This window comes from Bombus fervidus, chromosome 2 (genome assembly GCF_041682495.2).
Source record: "Bombus fervidus isolate BK054 chromosome 2, iyBomFerv1, whole genome shotgun sequence".
Taxonomy (NCBI): Eukaryota; Metazoa; Arthropoda; class Insecta; order Hymenoptera; family Apidae; genus Bombus; species Bombus fervidus.
The window spans coordinates 3988454-4002022 of record NC_091518.1 but is presented as its reverse complement, the minus strand read 5'-3'; the positions used below and the strand labels follow the sequence as shown (position 1 = coordinate 4002022).

The window sequence follows — 13569 nt, the reverse complement described above, 5'->3', positions numbered from 1 at the left end:
GCATACACACAGCTTCTCTTCACTTTCCTTCTTCATTTTCTCTTTTCTACGACTATTTACTGTGGCTCCCTCGACGAATTTCATGTTCTTCGTCCGTGTGTCCTCCCATTTCTCTCCTAATTCTTTTCCCGGCTTTTTTAGCTTGAGAAAAACCGGAGATTCCATTAACCACGGATAAGCAAATTCCGGACAATTCGGTTTCTGGTCGAAATAAATTCGTTCGTTGAAGAAGGCTGTAAAAAAAGAAAAGGGAAAGACGATGGCAAAGGAACGAAATAAAGGAAGGTACTAAAAAAAGATAGAAAGTGTGGCCTCTCTCTGCGCCTGTTTTTTTTTTTTTTTTTCGCCTAACGAGATCCATCGGTAAAATTTTGTCCGACAAAAATTACGATATAACTTTTCGTCCAACTTCTTTCTCTTCTCTTTCCTTTGTTCCTCTTTTTCATCTCTCATTCGGTTTTTTCTTTATCTGTGCCCAATATAGGTGATCAACTACGATAGTCCTAGGGGAGGCGTATCGGTGATCACCGAGAAGGGAGAAGTTACAACGTCGTATCTTTTGGTGCAGCGTGCCCAGCGTGCAGATAGCGGCCAGTATACGTGCCATCCCAGTAACGCTAATACAAAGACAATCCTCGTGCACGTACTTAATGGTATGTACATACATTTACAGAAGAACTTGAAAGTTCCGCGGTTTTTCGGGTTCTTCGTTAAAGTTGCTCGTTTCTCTCTACTTTTCGGTTTGGTGATGCTTTAAAGAAATGATATTTCACGTGGAATTCTTGGCTTTGCGACTGTGTCTAGAAGAAAATGTAATTTGATTTATAATTGAAGAGTAGGAAGGGAGGAAACTGAGGAACGTCGCAAAATAGCTTTGTTGAGAAAATTAAGTTTTAATATCTTAGGCCACTAGAAAGGGAGCGATATTCAAAGACTTCAACTGTATTGTTCGTCAAATGAAATTTATACCCCACTACAGAATTAGCATTTCTTGTTTTTAACCAGTTCACTGAATCTTTAACGCCATCTTATGGAAACATTTTGAACATTATAGTTATTGTGATTTGATATTTCTGCAGCCCTGCTTCTCATCAGCAAAATGTATTATGAAATGGAACACCAAAAATGAACATTCCTCTTTTTCCTCTCTTACTTTTCCGTTTAGAAGAGAAGAAATTAATCAACCATCCGGCTTAATTGCTTTCCATGCGTAATAAACGCATAATTCAAAGGTAATAATTATTTTAACGCGCATGTTTAATGGCCTGGAAAAAGTTTGGAATCTGTACCGTTCAAATTTTGTTTTCCTTTGACATTGAAATAGCTTGAATTCTGATTCTACGTTGAAAAGAGATATCGACGGCACATTTGCAGTTCAGTGGTTTGTTTAACCTATTTGCAACGGATGACATACTGGTACGTGTCGAAGCTTTATTAATATTTTAACGACAATAAATAACGTACCGGTATTCATAAATTCTAGTTGTTTGCTTATGTTTCTATCAGTTATTGTGGCAGCGTCGATTATAAGAAGAATGAATATTCATTGGGTTCATGTTGGGACGTAAAACAGACAAAGGCTATAAATAAAGTAACTGGTAAACATTCGTTTTTATAAATTATGTTATTTACACTTGTAAAGATATAGGAGGGATTCGGAAATACAAATAATTCACTTTATTGAGCACACAACAGTTATACATATATCTTATTCACTGAAGACCTCGTAAACCTACTCGCACGCACGCTTGTTGTCAACCGACTCTTCCAGATACTTCTAGACGACTGTCAAACGTCTTTTGTCCCAACTAAGGCCTGGACGCCCTCTGACGCTTACACACACATTCACATGTACAGCGTAAATGTATCATCTTCCTAACAACACTGTATACGGATAACGATGTTTCTTTTCATACAATATGTTACAGCAATAAAAATTCATCGTTCCATTTGACTCTTCCAGGAGTTTCTTTCTTAACTCGTAAGAAAAATGATCCTTTATTAAAAACATCTTTTTGGATGATTTTGTGATGACGACATAACGTATGTACTAAAATTATAAGGCCAATTTTACCAGATGCAAATATATTTATCTCTTAGTTATTAAATAACTTACAAAACTACAGTGTTCTGTACACGGCCATTAATCATAATATTTGTCTCTTTGATACTTCTTTTCCTCACAACTCCTTTTCCTGTATACATTTTTATATCATTAAAATAGTTATAAAATTTCAGAGTTTAGTTTCGAATGGCTCATCCTATATGGTAGTTAATGTGTTAATCAAGAGTTTAGAGGCTATGGTTTTACACGAGATTGATACTGTTGTGATTTAGTTAACCTAAAATTAGAGGGATAATTAGTATAAAGAAGAGAGAAGAAATGAATGGCTTGACGTTTGACGGTAATTAACTAGCTTAATTATAGTAATTGTCTGTATTCTTCGGAAAGTGGCTTTTGAAGTTTCAGTTGTTGCTCATTTGTTACGCATGAATGTACATTGTACATAGGTTTCTGTTCTTTGTAGGTACACGATGAACGAAATACCTTGTATATTTATTCGAAACAATCGGTGAATTACGTTTTGTGGAAACTGTAAAATGGCCGAAGTACCTGAAACCAACACAATTAACGTTTTAATTGTATAATGTGTCGAAACTTTTAGGACCATGAAGTTTCCAGTATAAAATGGCTCTCCACAAGTTGAAATTGAAATTGCAAATGTTCTAGATTTCAAGTATCTGAAATTCATTATAAATTAACATTTAATTTGTATAATATGCAGAAACGTTTAAAACATTTCATATATCCGGTGAGATCACAAAGCTGTTTAAATGAATGCTTCTCTAATTGAAACTTAATTAAAGTAAATGCGAGATTGGAAATAATTTCATGATTGTGATTTCACACATTTCTTACGTTTGCTTTTATGAACAGCTTATTAATATATAAGCTCTTCGTATCTGATTGATTTATTATCAGAATCCTCCTGTATATAATTGAACGTAACATTATTAGTTAATTCTCCAAGTTCCAAGTCCCAAGTTACAAATTACGAATGATAATTAATTGTTTTGCAGAACAGTAACAAGCTTGGTAATAAAACAGACAGAGTTCCACGAAACAATTTTATAAAGTATAAGCCAGCTGAAAAACTTTGCAACAGAAGCTTATAATCTTAGAAGTTATCATTTGCAAATTAATTGTGTATTATTAGTTCATTAATTATCGTGTAAGAAGATTATCTTATATGCTTGACTAAGTATAATAACTCATTTATTAATGGGTTTCATTTATTAATTATCTTCATGTTATCAGAGAGATTGCGTGATGCAACATTCACGACGATTAGTACATGCGTATACAGTTAAGGATTTGAAATCAATAAGGATTGCACGTACTTATGTGCTACACTAATGGCAACCATTTGCTGGAAGCAAGGTGCTATTCCAGGTTAAGCATCGATCGGTTAAAAGGTTACGGGGAAGAAGCGAAATACAATGCATTTTTCACAGAATTTTTAATTAATTCCTACTTCTTCAATTTCTACGAGAGCTTTATCCAAAGCTACCTTTACACCGAAATCTAATCCTTGGTCAAGAACCTAGCTGTAATGGACGACGTCCATCTTGTGGTCAATCAACGGTCACCAGCGGTCATTTTCTCAAAACCATTCCCGCCATCTACCTAACCACCGTGAATGCTCCTGAAGACTTCCCTTCTGCTCGTCCGACTAATTCCGTGAACAGCGTCCAACTCGAATCACTTTGTGCAAAATAATCTATTACTCGGCTGGCTTCCCTTCGGCAATACTTTCACACGGCACAATCCTCCATGATGAAATTGGAACTTTGAAAAAGTTTTCACATTTGGTGCAGCATTTCTTACAGCGTTCTTTACGGGAGGATCCAATCTTCCAACGAAGCAGGAATTTTTACAAAAAAAAAAAAAAAAAAAAAAAGAAGAAGAAGATGAAGAAGCGCAGAAATGTGAATAAAGAAATTGCAAGAATAGAAAGAATTGGAGAAGAGTAATAAATAAAAAAAATAGTAGCAGTAGTATGCATTTGGGTTGGCAACTAAGTGATTGCAAATTTTATCATTAGATGGTATTGACAAAATCCGCAATCACTTACTTGCCAACCTAATAGGTAGAGCTGAATCGCAGAACAGAATTTCAACAATAAAAAATATGATGAAACGAGAAATAAAAATGATACAATAAAGACGCCATGAAAAGAACATTCAAAAAAAATATTAACAGTTAAAGGTATATACATCAGTAATAAAAGCAATACATACATATTGGGGACTGAATCATAACCGAGGTTATGTTTGCTACGCACACGTGATTGCTGTACAAGTTTTGGTTTCTTATCGTTTTAGGATTCAGTCAATTTGTTCGTGGAAACACTTCGTCGTGTAAACTTTACCACTTGTCGATTTTACGATCGTGTCATATCGTAAAAACTACTATGATATGATCGAAACTTTTCAAACAATACATATATTGCGATCAGAGTACATATGTATTTGACGCTTGAAGAAAAGGTGAATTTTGCTGAACAAATAATTCTGCAAGCCATTTGAAGTTGAGCACGAGGATAGAAAATGAAATTCGAGTATTACGAATTAACCCTCAACTTACCTAATACAGTGAAACTTGGGGGATATTTCATATCTCAAGAAACGAAGAAAATTTCTCCAAGTATGGCTGGCTCCTTAATTGAGCCGTCTAGGACGAGAGAGGGTCAAGTCAAAAGAGTCGGAAAATCGAGTTAGCTCGACGCTGCTGTTCCACTGAAATTGAATAGCAAGCTTTAAGTATGAATTTCACAAGATGAGATGAAATTGATTTACTTGCCATTCTAGACTGCTTGATCATTTTGAGTCGTATGACCAAGAATAGAAAGGACAATTGAAGGTGAAGAGACAGAGTATCAAGTTCTTAAATCTGCTGTTAAAAAACAATGGTTCTTTTTGCTCATTCTTTCTCTTTCCCTTCATTTTTCATGATGAGGAGAAACAAGTATAAAAATGAGCTATACTTTTGGACAATGCAATTTCGCCCCAAAGACTTTCCTCCTATGACCATAAAAACAATGGAGTTATTTAGATGCTTCCACTTTATATAATATAATGTAATGTCGAGGAGACGCGACTAAGTTTACCATCTAAAACGTCGTCCCTCCTTACCTCCTCCTCTTTTCATTAGCCCACAATGTACGATGATTTGAAAATCTTCTAAAAATGTAAGATTTGTTTTGCAAAGTGATAAAATACGCAGTACAATTGAACGGAGGATAATACTACATGCGAAAATAAACTAAAAATATATGAAAAATTGTCAAATACACGCTGATTTGTCTGATTCTTGAGAAACACATAATCAGATAGGTTATTCTATATGCAAAAATAGGTGGGTAGGTTTTGAAGAAAATAGAATTTGAAAATTTTATAAGTACGCGTCAACTTGACTGATTTCTTATTAAATGAAAGTGGAAAATGGTAAAGTGGGTATTTTACGTGCGAACATGTAGAATAAAATTGTTTTATTTAAAGCCAGCATTTTGTAAAAAATCGGATTTGAAATTTCCTGGGGTACATTAATTAGTCAAATCCGATTCTCATGAAAATGAAGCCTTAAACGAACAAATTTTATCACTACATTTTTTAACATATTGTTGAATGTAAAACAACCTTCTACCATATCCCGTATAATAATGTGATATTTTATTAATTGTTACAATTATCTATAAGTTTACGTATTGTAGTTATTTGACAAATTAAAATGCAGAATAATATACATACAGAAGAATTTTGGCAGTTTTCAAAATTTATTATTCATCATATTATATCCATTTTTACATTTTCCACCAACTCTTCTACATTTGCATAAATTAGTTTAAAATTAATGAAGTTAGAACTGTTTTAAACGTTAATTAGAGACTCTCCTAAATCTAATTTTAGTCACATGCAATCTTTTTTGACCGAGTTGAATGTTACCTGTTATATTGCGTTCATCTCTGTCTTACCATAAAAGGGATAAGAAATATAAATCGCCATCCTGAATCACCCTATCTGTTGGAAGATTTTATCTGAGCTGCCCGATAGATTGCAGCTCTGTTCCCCCATGTGATTGCTTGAATACACTCGACACAGTTTTACATCGTAATTGATAACTCGCCTGGATATTCGATTTTTCTGTATGTTCACTTTCTCGATTTCTCATCCTAGCTACTAACCACGACCCATCAATTTACTATATGAAGACTACAAAACACGATACACGATAAATCAAATTCCTTGTCTTTTAAGGAGAAGCAGTTTTAAAATTTAGTACGTCATTAATTAATCTTATATCACCAAAATTGTCTTCAATCTTATATCTCCAAAAGAAAATTATTGAAAATGTGCTTATCTATACGTATTTTTCCTCGTGATCTTCATTCATAATTATACGTATCTTCGGAAATATGGCTTTCAATGGTAGAGCCGATCTTTACCAATATTTGCAGCATATTTCAAAGCAGTAAAGATCGAATTACCAAACACGCCAGCCGACAGTAGCGACACGACGAAAGCAAAGGGAAAAATTTTTAGCTAAAAACGAAGGAACAGTGAAAGAGATATTTCCATTAACACGACTTTCCATTAACTGGTCCGTTAATGAATTCTCGTTAAAAACTACTCCGTTGTCGTAATCGTGTTTCTGCTGCAAAACTCTGAACTCTCCCCCTCCTCTTTCTCTCCCTTTAAAACAGAAAAAGAGGAAAAGGATAGCGTGTGGCGGCGGAAGAGCGGGAGAGATGGTGGAAGGAAAAAGAGAAAAAGAAACGGTGCAGTATTTCATAACACGGTATACTATATAGGAGAAGGTTCGTCGTTTCTCACTGGGCTTTGACCACGTTTACAAAACGAATGAATCCGATCGTTCTCGCCAGAAGATAACGGTCTTAGCAAAAAGCATTCGGTTGAGTGAGAAGAGTAATTAAAGAGATTTCTCAGAGTGCACGGGGCGCGTCGAGCTGAGCTCAGCTATTGTTGTAGTCACCACCACCCCTTTTCCTAGCAAAACCATACTGCCGTAGAGATAGCCTTCAGGAACTGGAATTCCGGATTAGGGAGTCGGGCAGGATATGTCTGACAGAGAAAGATAAACGTCTATCGACGACCAGCCCACGCCGGTTTATCATAAAATCGATATACAGACCGTTGTCTATAGTCTCTAGCAAAGATTTTGCTCGTTCAAGGCAAGACTGGCAAGAGCATCTCTCTAAGAATCGTATTAGTAATGCTCTCCCCTCCCTTCCTCCTCACTTCCTGTCTTACTTTTACAATCTTGTCACGTGGCTTTTTGTCACGTAAATGTCGCATACATCATACATGGCTCTCCATATAGATCGTTTTCTAACCTAATCTCCGAGAGCTTCGAAGTTCTCCTTCGGGAGAGAATCCATTTGTATATGACATCCTATAAATTTTTCTATCATTTATAGTTATTTATCATGTTTCATTTTGTACTTCTTTTTCATTTACAGACATTCTATTTGAAATACAGGGTGTTCCAATATTGATGATACAAACGAGGTAGAGGTAATTCTACGTGAAAAGAACAAATCGAAAATATAGAATAAATTTGTTTCATGGTGAGGTTTCGTTTTCGGGAAAATCAAATTTGGAAATTTGCTTAATAAATGTGAATTTGGTTAATTACTAACTGAGTACGAGCTGGGTACAATCAGCAAAAGAATTTATAATTTCAGCTTATTTTCACCTCCTCATTTGTAACATTAATACTGGGACACCTTATATTATTTACATAACCTCTTTTATCTTCTAATTTTCCAATTTTTTTATTTAATAATTTTTCTTATATTTCATTATCATTTTATTCCTTTATTTCATCATTCCTCAGACCTTAACGACGCACAAGAACAACAGTGGGGAAATACCCCGTGATAGAATGCAGACTGGCTTCCTTAAGCAAGCGACACCTCGTCGCAGACTATAATAGCTATTGTGCCGCGTTAATGCGTCTATACTCGGAGAAATCAGAGAAACACTCGATGTTAGAGTCACAGGATACAGAAGAGGTTATCGTATGGTGGTAAAAATGTCTATCTACACAGAAAGAGCTTTTAAAGTATGAAGATCACTCCCCTTGCAAAGGGATGATATGCTTTTTTCTTAAAGGTGTGGTTGGAAGATTCTTCAGACAAGCACAAGGATCCATGGGTGTGGAAGGAGACTGTTGAAGAGCGTTAAAAATTCCGGCAACAACGTACATACTGGTGGCGGGAATTATCCATATGCAGGGTGTTAGAAAGGGAAAAAACTCAAGTTTTCTTTCAAAGGGTACTTTCCTTTTTGATAGTCTCGTGAATATTCAGGAGCAAATTACAATCTTTCGTGCTTTCACGGTTAACACGTAATCGCTGTAGCAAAATCCATTTTTAACGCAAATTTCCCTATTTTCGTCTAGTGGGTACCAACAAAGAGAGAAACGTAAGAAGGAAGCAGAATCGACCGACCGAACCGAATTTTGAATTCGAGTCTCCTGTTTACTACAGGCGCTTTCATCTTACAGAATCTTATATTCCAGATGGCCATTGTGCCGGTAGAAAAATACAAAGTAGAAGGAAAAATCTAAATGTACAAATATCTGAATTCAGAAAATTTTCTGTAAACTTTAGAGGAGAATTATCGTATTATTTAAAATTATCAGGATTGTAACGCAAATTAGTATCTTATCTAACCTAATTCTCAAGTAGTCATAATTTCAAATATCTTCAAACAAATACAATATATACCATTTCTCCTAAGATTAAATATAATATAACATATTTACTAAAAGGTTATAAACCTAAAACTGAAACTGAACAAACGCCAAATTATTTCATCTTCAAAAATTATAAAAATCCAATTTGAAGAGAAATTCACAGAGAATACAAAAATTTAATTTTTGAATTTAAAAGAATATAACGTTATCACAGTGAACGAATTTCTAGTACTCTTTGTAACATTTGTTTGATGGAATTAACATTGCAAATATTTACCAGAGCATCCTCTGTGTGTGTGTGTGCGTGCGCGCGCACGCACACACACACACACGCATTGCGTGGCGTAGAGAAGAAACAATTCCAATAAGACGACGGATGGTAGGACGGAATTCAATTTGAATTTTAATCATTGTTCGGCAGGGGAACATCCAGCAGCGATGCAACACGGTGGCCAACTGAGGCTGGCAAATCTGCCATTCGTAATGATCTCAACGACTCTGCTGGCTTTCCTGAATCATCGTTATTGAACCCAGCTACCGTCATGGGATCACGAAATACTCATTTCAGATATTCATCGGTAAATCTCTCTCTTCCCTCTAACGGCTCGTCGTGGAAACATTTAAAGGAGGAACTGTCACGGTGTTACGCTGGAAATTTGATTTTTGCATGAATACGTGCTGAGCAGCTGCGCTTTTGAATCAAATCTTCGAGTCGAGTTGTTCGTAATTTAATCGGGAAGTACGAGCGAACAGGGAATTCCTGATTGCAAGAACGTAATATCTAAAGGAAATTTTCATCAAAGTGGAATATATTTATTTCTGTTAATATTATCTGTAAATATTTATTTCTGTGTTCTGCTATGATATATTCATTGTAAAATTGTAGTACTTCTTTTATCATGCAGTAGCTACAAAATGTAACATACCAAAATTTGCACATACCTGTATTTTTTAATGAAACATTCCTTTATTAAATTCTAATTAGCCTCATTTTCATAGTATCAAATTCTTATAATCATACTATAGTACTATTAAATGATATGAAGTTTAATATAATTGAATCTAATTGATTAATATGTAAATTTTATAATTGATACAAAACTGTACAAAATTGAGCAAGTGGTAGCCCTTTTTGGTAGCTTTATTTGTTTGATCTTTTAAATTTTTTCTAATTCTTAATTTTTTGTTTTTAATGTAAATAATAAAAACATAATTAACTTGAGTACCTTTAAAAACAGTAATAAAGAAAATATCAAAATAATTTTTAATTAATTAATCTGATTTGTAATGAGAGATTTAAGAACAATGAAGATTTATTTAGACATTTACGTTGATGAATTTTCGAAGAAATAATTTACGAGCACGTACTTCGGATAACGTCCCACCCTCATTTATAATAACGTAGACAGTGAAGAAGGAAGTCCCTAAACGGCGGAACTTAACCCGGACAGTGTTGGTCTAACGAAATCTCTTGAAAACTTTGTAACATTAAATACCCTCTAAACCATTAACCTGTTGGCTACATAGATTATTCATATTTAAAGCGCCATTACGAGCGAACGAAAGTTCATTAAAAGGCGATATTCATACCTTGTCACCTATTCTTGTGAGATCCATCTATGAACTGTTCACATAAACAGTAAAGTAATCTAGCTTAAAAGATATTATTATTATTATTATATAATAAGCCTTGGATAACTGATTTTAATAGAAAAAGACAAATATCATATTTTATTAATGTAATTTTTCATCATTTTTAGATTAAATTAATATGTCACTAGTAGTCGCTTTCTGAAAATTGGAGAACTTCTGACCACGCAGAAAAATGGCTGCTACGAAGAGGAAGTGACAACCATCTTGAAAGTATACGAACCACGTTAAAAAGATATCGATGAGAAATGGAAACCGTAAAGTGATATTATTGGATCAAGAACACGAGGAGAAAGATCTGTGAAGGAAGAATAGAAAAAGGTGAAGGTGGAATCGGACCATATTGCGGCACAACGGATGCTGAATGTATTATAAGAAAAGTAGTCTGTTATAACGAAATAATATAAGACTTAATCTATTATAGGGTGTTTCAGAATTGAGTAATAAAATGATGTTTTTTTTATTTTATAAATGAACGTTACGAAAGAAGTTTATAAAATAAGTTATAAAATAAACTTATAAAATATGAGAGGAAAGTTTTTTTTAGAACGACCACCATTTTAGGTAATGAAAGTTAGATCAAGTTTCAATTGATTTAGATCACTATATCCATATCTGAAATTTGACGTGAAAGAATATTGATTTAAAATATGGATACTATAATTTATGTACAGTCTCTTCTCTTTTCTATCTCAATTTCGCTTTCATTTCAAAAGATACTATAATATATGTATTTGGACCATTAATAACTATTAGTAATAAAATAAATTTCTATTCCTTCAATATAATTTTTCAATTTTGAGACATCCTATATTTAAAAAAATAAGATAAAAAATGAATAAAAAGTAAACTGTCGATGGTAATAATAGTTCGTTGAAGACGAACCGTTTACTGCTGAACAAACTACGATTTTATTTGCTGTGTTACAGTTATGAGACAATACATTGTACTTGCCAAAGGAAATGTACGAATTACTGTTGAAATGCAATTAAGATTTTTAACCGTTTCGTCATAAACGATTTGTTATACAGAGTGAGTTAAGTATAAAGTTGTAAGTTGTTCTTTCATAAATCACTAAACATATTGACTTTATGTTTTTAATTAAATAGATCAAATAGCCTAATCATTTACAATAATTTGTTTTAAATGATTAAGGAATTAAAAAGAATACTTCAAATACATATTATACAGTTTGGTAAGAGTTATTATAAATAAAGAATCTAATATGTAACTCCATTTAAAATAAATGAGAAAATATCACTCTGTATTCATAGATGTCGTCCTACAAAAATTTATTTATAATGATTGTCCATATGTGTTATTTAATTTTTAAAAAATGTCAATATGTACAATGATTTCTGAGAAAATAACTTGTAACGCTTTATTTGTCTCACTCTATATATGGTATATAGACTATGTTACAATTTCTAAAGCACGAGGAAATACTGGAGAAAATTTGTTTGTTTTGTAAGATGACAAAACGGGAGAGGAAAAATCGTGAAAATCGTTTTCGACCGTGTAAATTGAGAATTCGGATTAGAGACATGAAATAAATCTGGATTATCTTCGAATTCGATTCGATTCGATTCGATTCGATCAGAGAAGAAAATAAGCGTTTCACGCTAGAAAAGACAGTGATAACAAACAACAGTAATGTTTGTTACGAAACAAAAAAACAGCGCAATCATTTTTTTCGTTTTGTTTATTGTATTTTATTATTTTGTTGATAATTACACGAATGTCTGAATAAAAAAATAAATAAGCGGTTTTTCGATGAAGATTCAAAACAAACATCAGAGACTATGTTCATATTAGAATCACTGTAAAAGGTTAGTCGTGGCTAACAAGAGTATACTTAGGAAATTGTCGCTATGTATATCAAAAACCGAAATTCAATCGAAAATATTGATCGGTTTGAAAATTAATATGCTAAAATATAATAGTAGAGATCGCTTGAACGTAAATTAATATTTTTTGGAATAAACTAATAAACAATTGTATCGATTGTAGAAAGTCTCCTATGGGAACCGAACGGGATTTCTAATAAGAATATAGTTCTGATTTAGGTGGTTGAATCGTGATATTAGCGGCAAACCATAATCCGTTATCGCAGTATAGAAAACGTTAAACTCAAAACGTAAAACTGAAGAAAGATAAGGAACGACTAGGAACAACGGATACTATTAATCTAATAAAAAAATCATACACCTATTCAGTTTTCAGTTTCACGTTGTCTGTTCTGCAAATACTCTCGATAAATGTTACACACGATCCATATTTTTTGGGCATCCGAGCTCAGGGTATACTTCCACACCGTTTTCGGTGACGTAGAAAAATTGCAATTTATAATGTGTTCATTGTGTATTAACGCATCTCGTCGTTGGTGTATACACACATATACATACAAAAAGAAAAAACAGCATCGTAATAGTGAACAAAAGTAAGAAATCAGTTATTAGGATCGTAAGTTCGTTGAGTCACAAGGGTCAAGTTGTACTTAAGGAACTCTCCGTTATGAAGTAACTAAATACTTTTCATCTATCGACCTATGAAGCCAGAAATGGCACAATATCGATGAAAAAAGGAGAAAAAGTTGAATGCGCGGACCCAAAATTAAAATCGTTCTAATTGGACCAGAATAACGACTGTTAATATTTTATTTAGTTATAAGTTTTCAATAAACGTCGGTTACGTACGTACATTGTTAAAATAAAGTTTTTTCTCATAACCATCATGTGCGTGTATTTGAATGAGCGTGAATGAGATTATGAAAATGATAAACGAACGAATGATATATTATGTGCAAAAGAAATATTTCGGGAAATATTAAGGGAAAAATTAAGGGAAAATCGATTCTATAACAGTTACACATGTTCAAAGATTAATTGCAAAAAGTAGTTTAAGCGCGTTACATGCGAAAATTGAAACGCAGTTTCTGTTATAGCTGTAAATGGTTTCTGTTGAACCCGCAATATACTATAATTCGTTTATGTACTTATCTTCTCTGATATCTCTCTGACTAACTTTACCAGATTGAAATATAAAATTGTCAATCCCAAAATAGGGCAGGTAATTTATAATATTAATAATAAAATTTTATCATATGTAATGTATATTTCCATCCCAATGTTCATGTT

General features: G+C 33.4%; 1 protein-coding gene and 1 long non-coding RNA gene across 8 annotated transcripts in view; both read left to right on the top strand.

The window, feature by feature from the left end:
• LOC139996093 (neurotrimin) overlaps positions 1 to 13493 on the top strand; it is a 62278-nt gene extending 48785 nt beyond the window's left edge. The window contains exons 5-8 of one of the 7 annotated variants that reach the window (XR_011802133.1): positions 485 to 653; positions 7919 to 8110; positions 8197 to 8358; positions 9204 to 10110. Coding sequence is in view for 3 of the 7 variants with exons in the window: in XM_072020183.1 (XP_071876284.1) it covers positions 485 to 653; positions 9204 to 9310 (276 nt within the window). In the remaining 4 variants the exon portion in view is untranslated. Of the gene's footprint in view, positions 1 to 484; positions 654 to 1324; positions 1616 to 7918; positions 8111 to 8196; positions 8359 to 8485; positions 10111 to 10542 lie in introns of those variants that run through there. The other 6 variants (XR_011802132.1, XR_011802130.1, XR_011802135.1 and 3 more) reach the window with 6 other exon arrangements.
• Positions 1633 to 3932, top strand: LOC139996119 (uncharacterized). Its single transcript, XR_011802137.1, has 2 exons — positions 1633 to 2405; positions 2529 to 3932. It is a non-coding gene; the product is annotated as an uncharacterized lncRNA (long non-coding RNA).
• Positions 13494 to 13569: the final 76 nt, after the last annotated feature.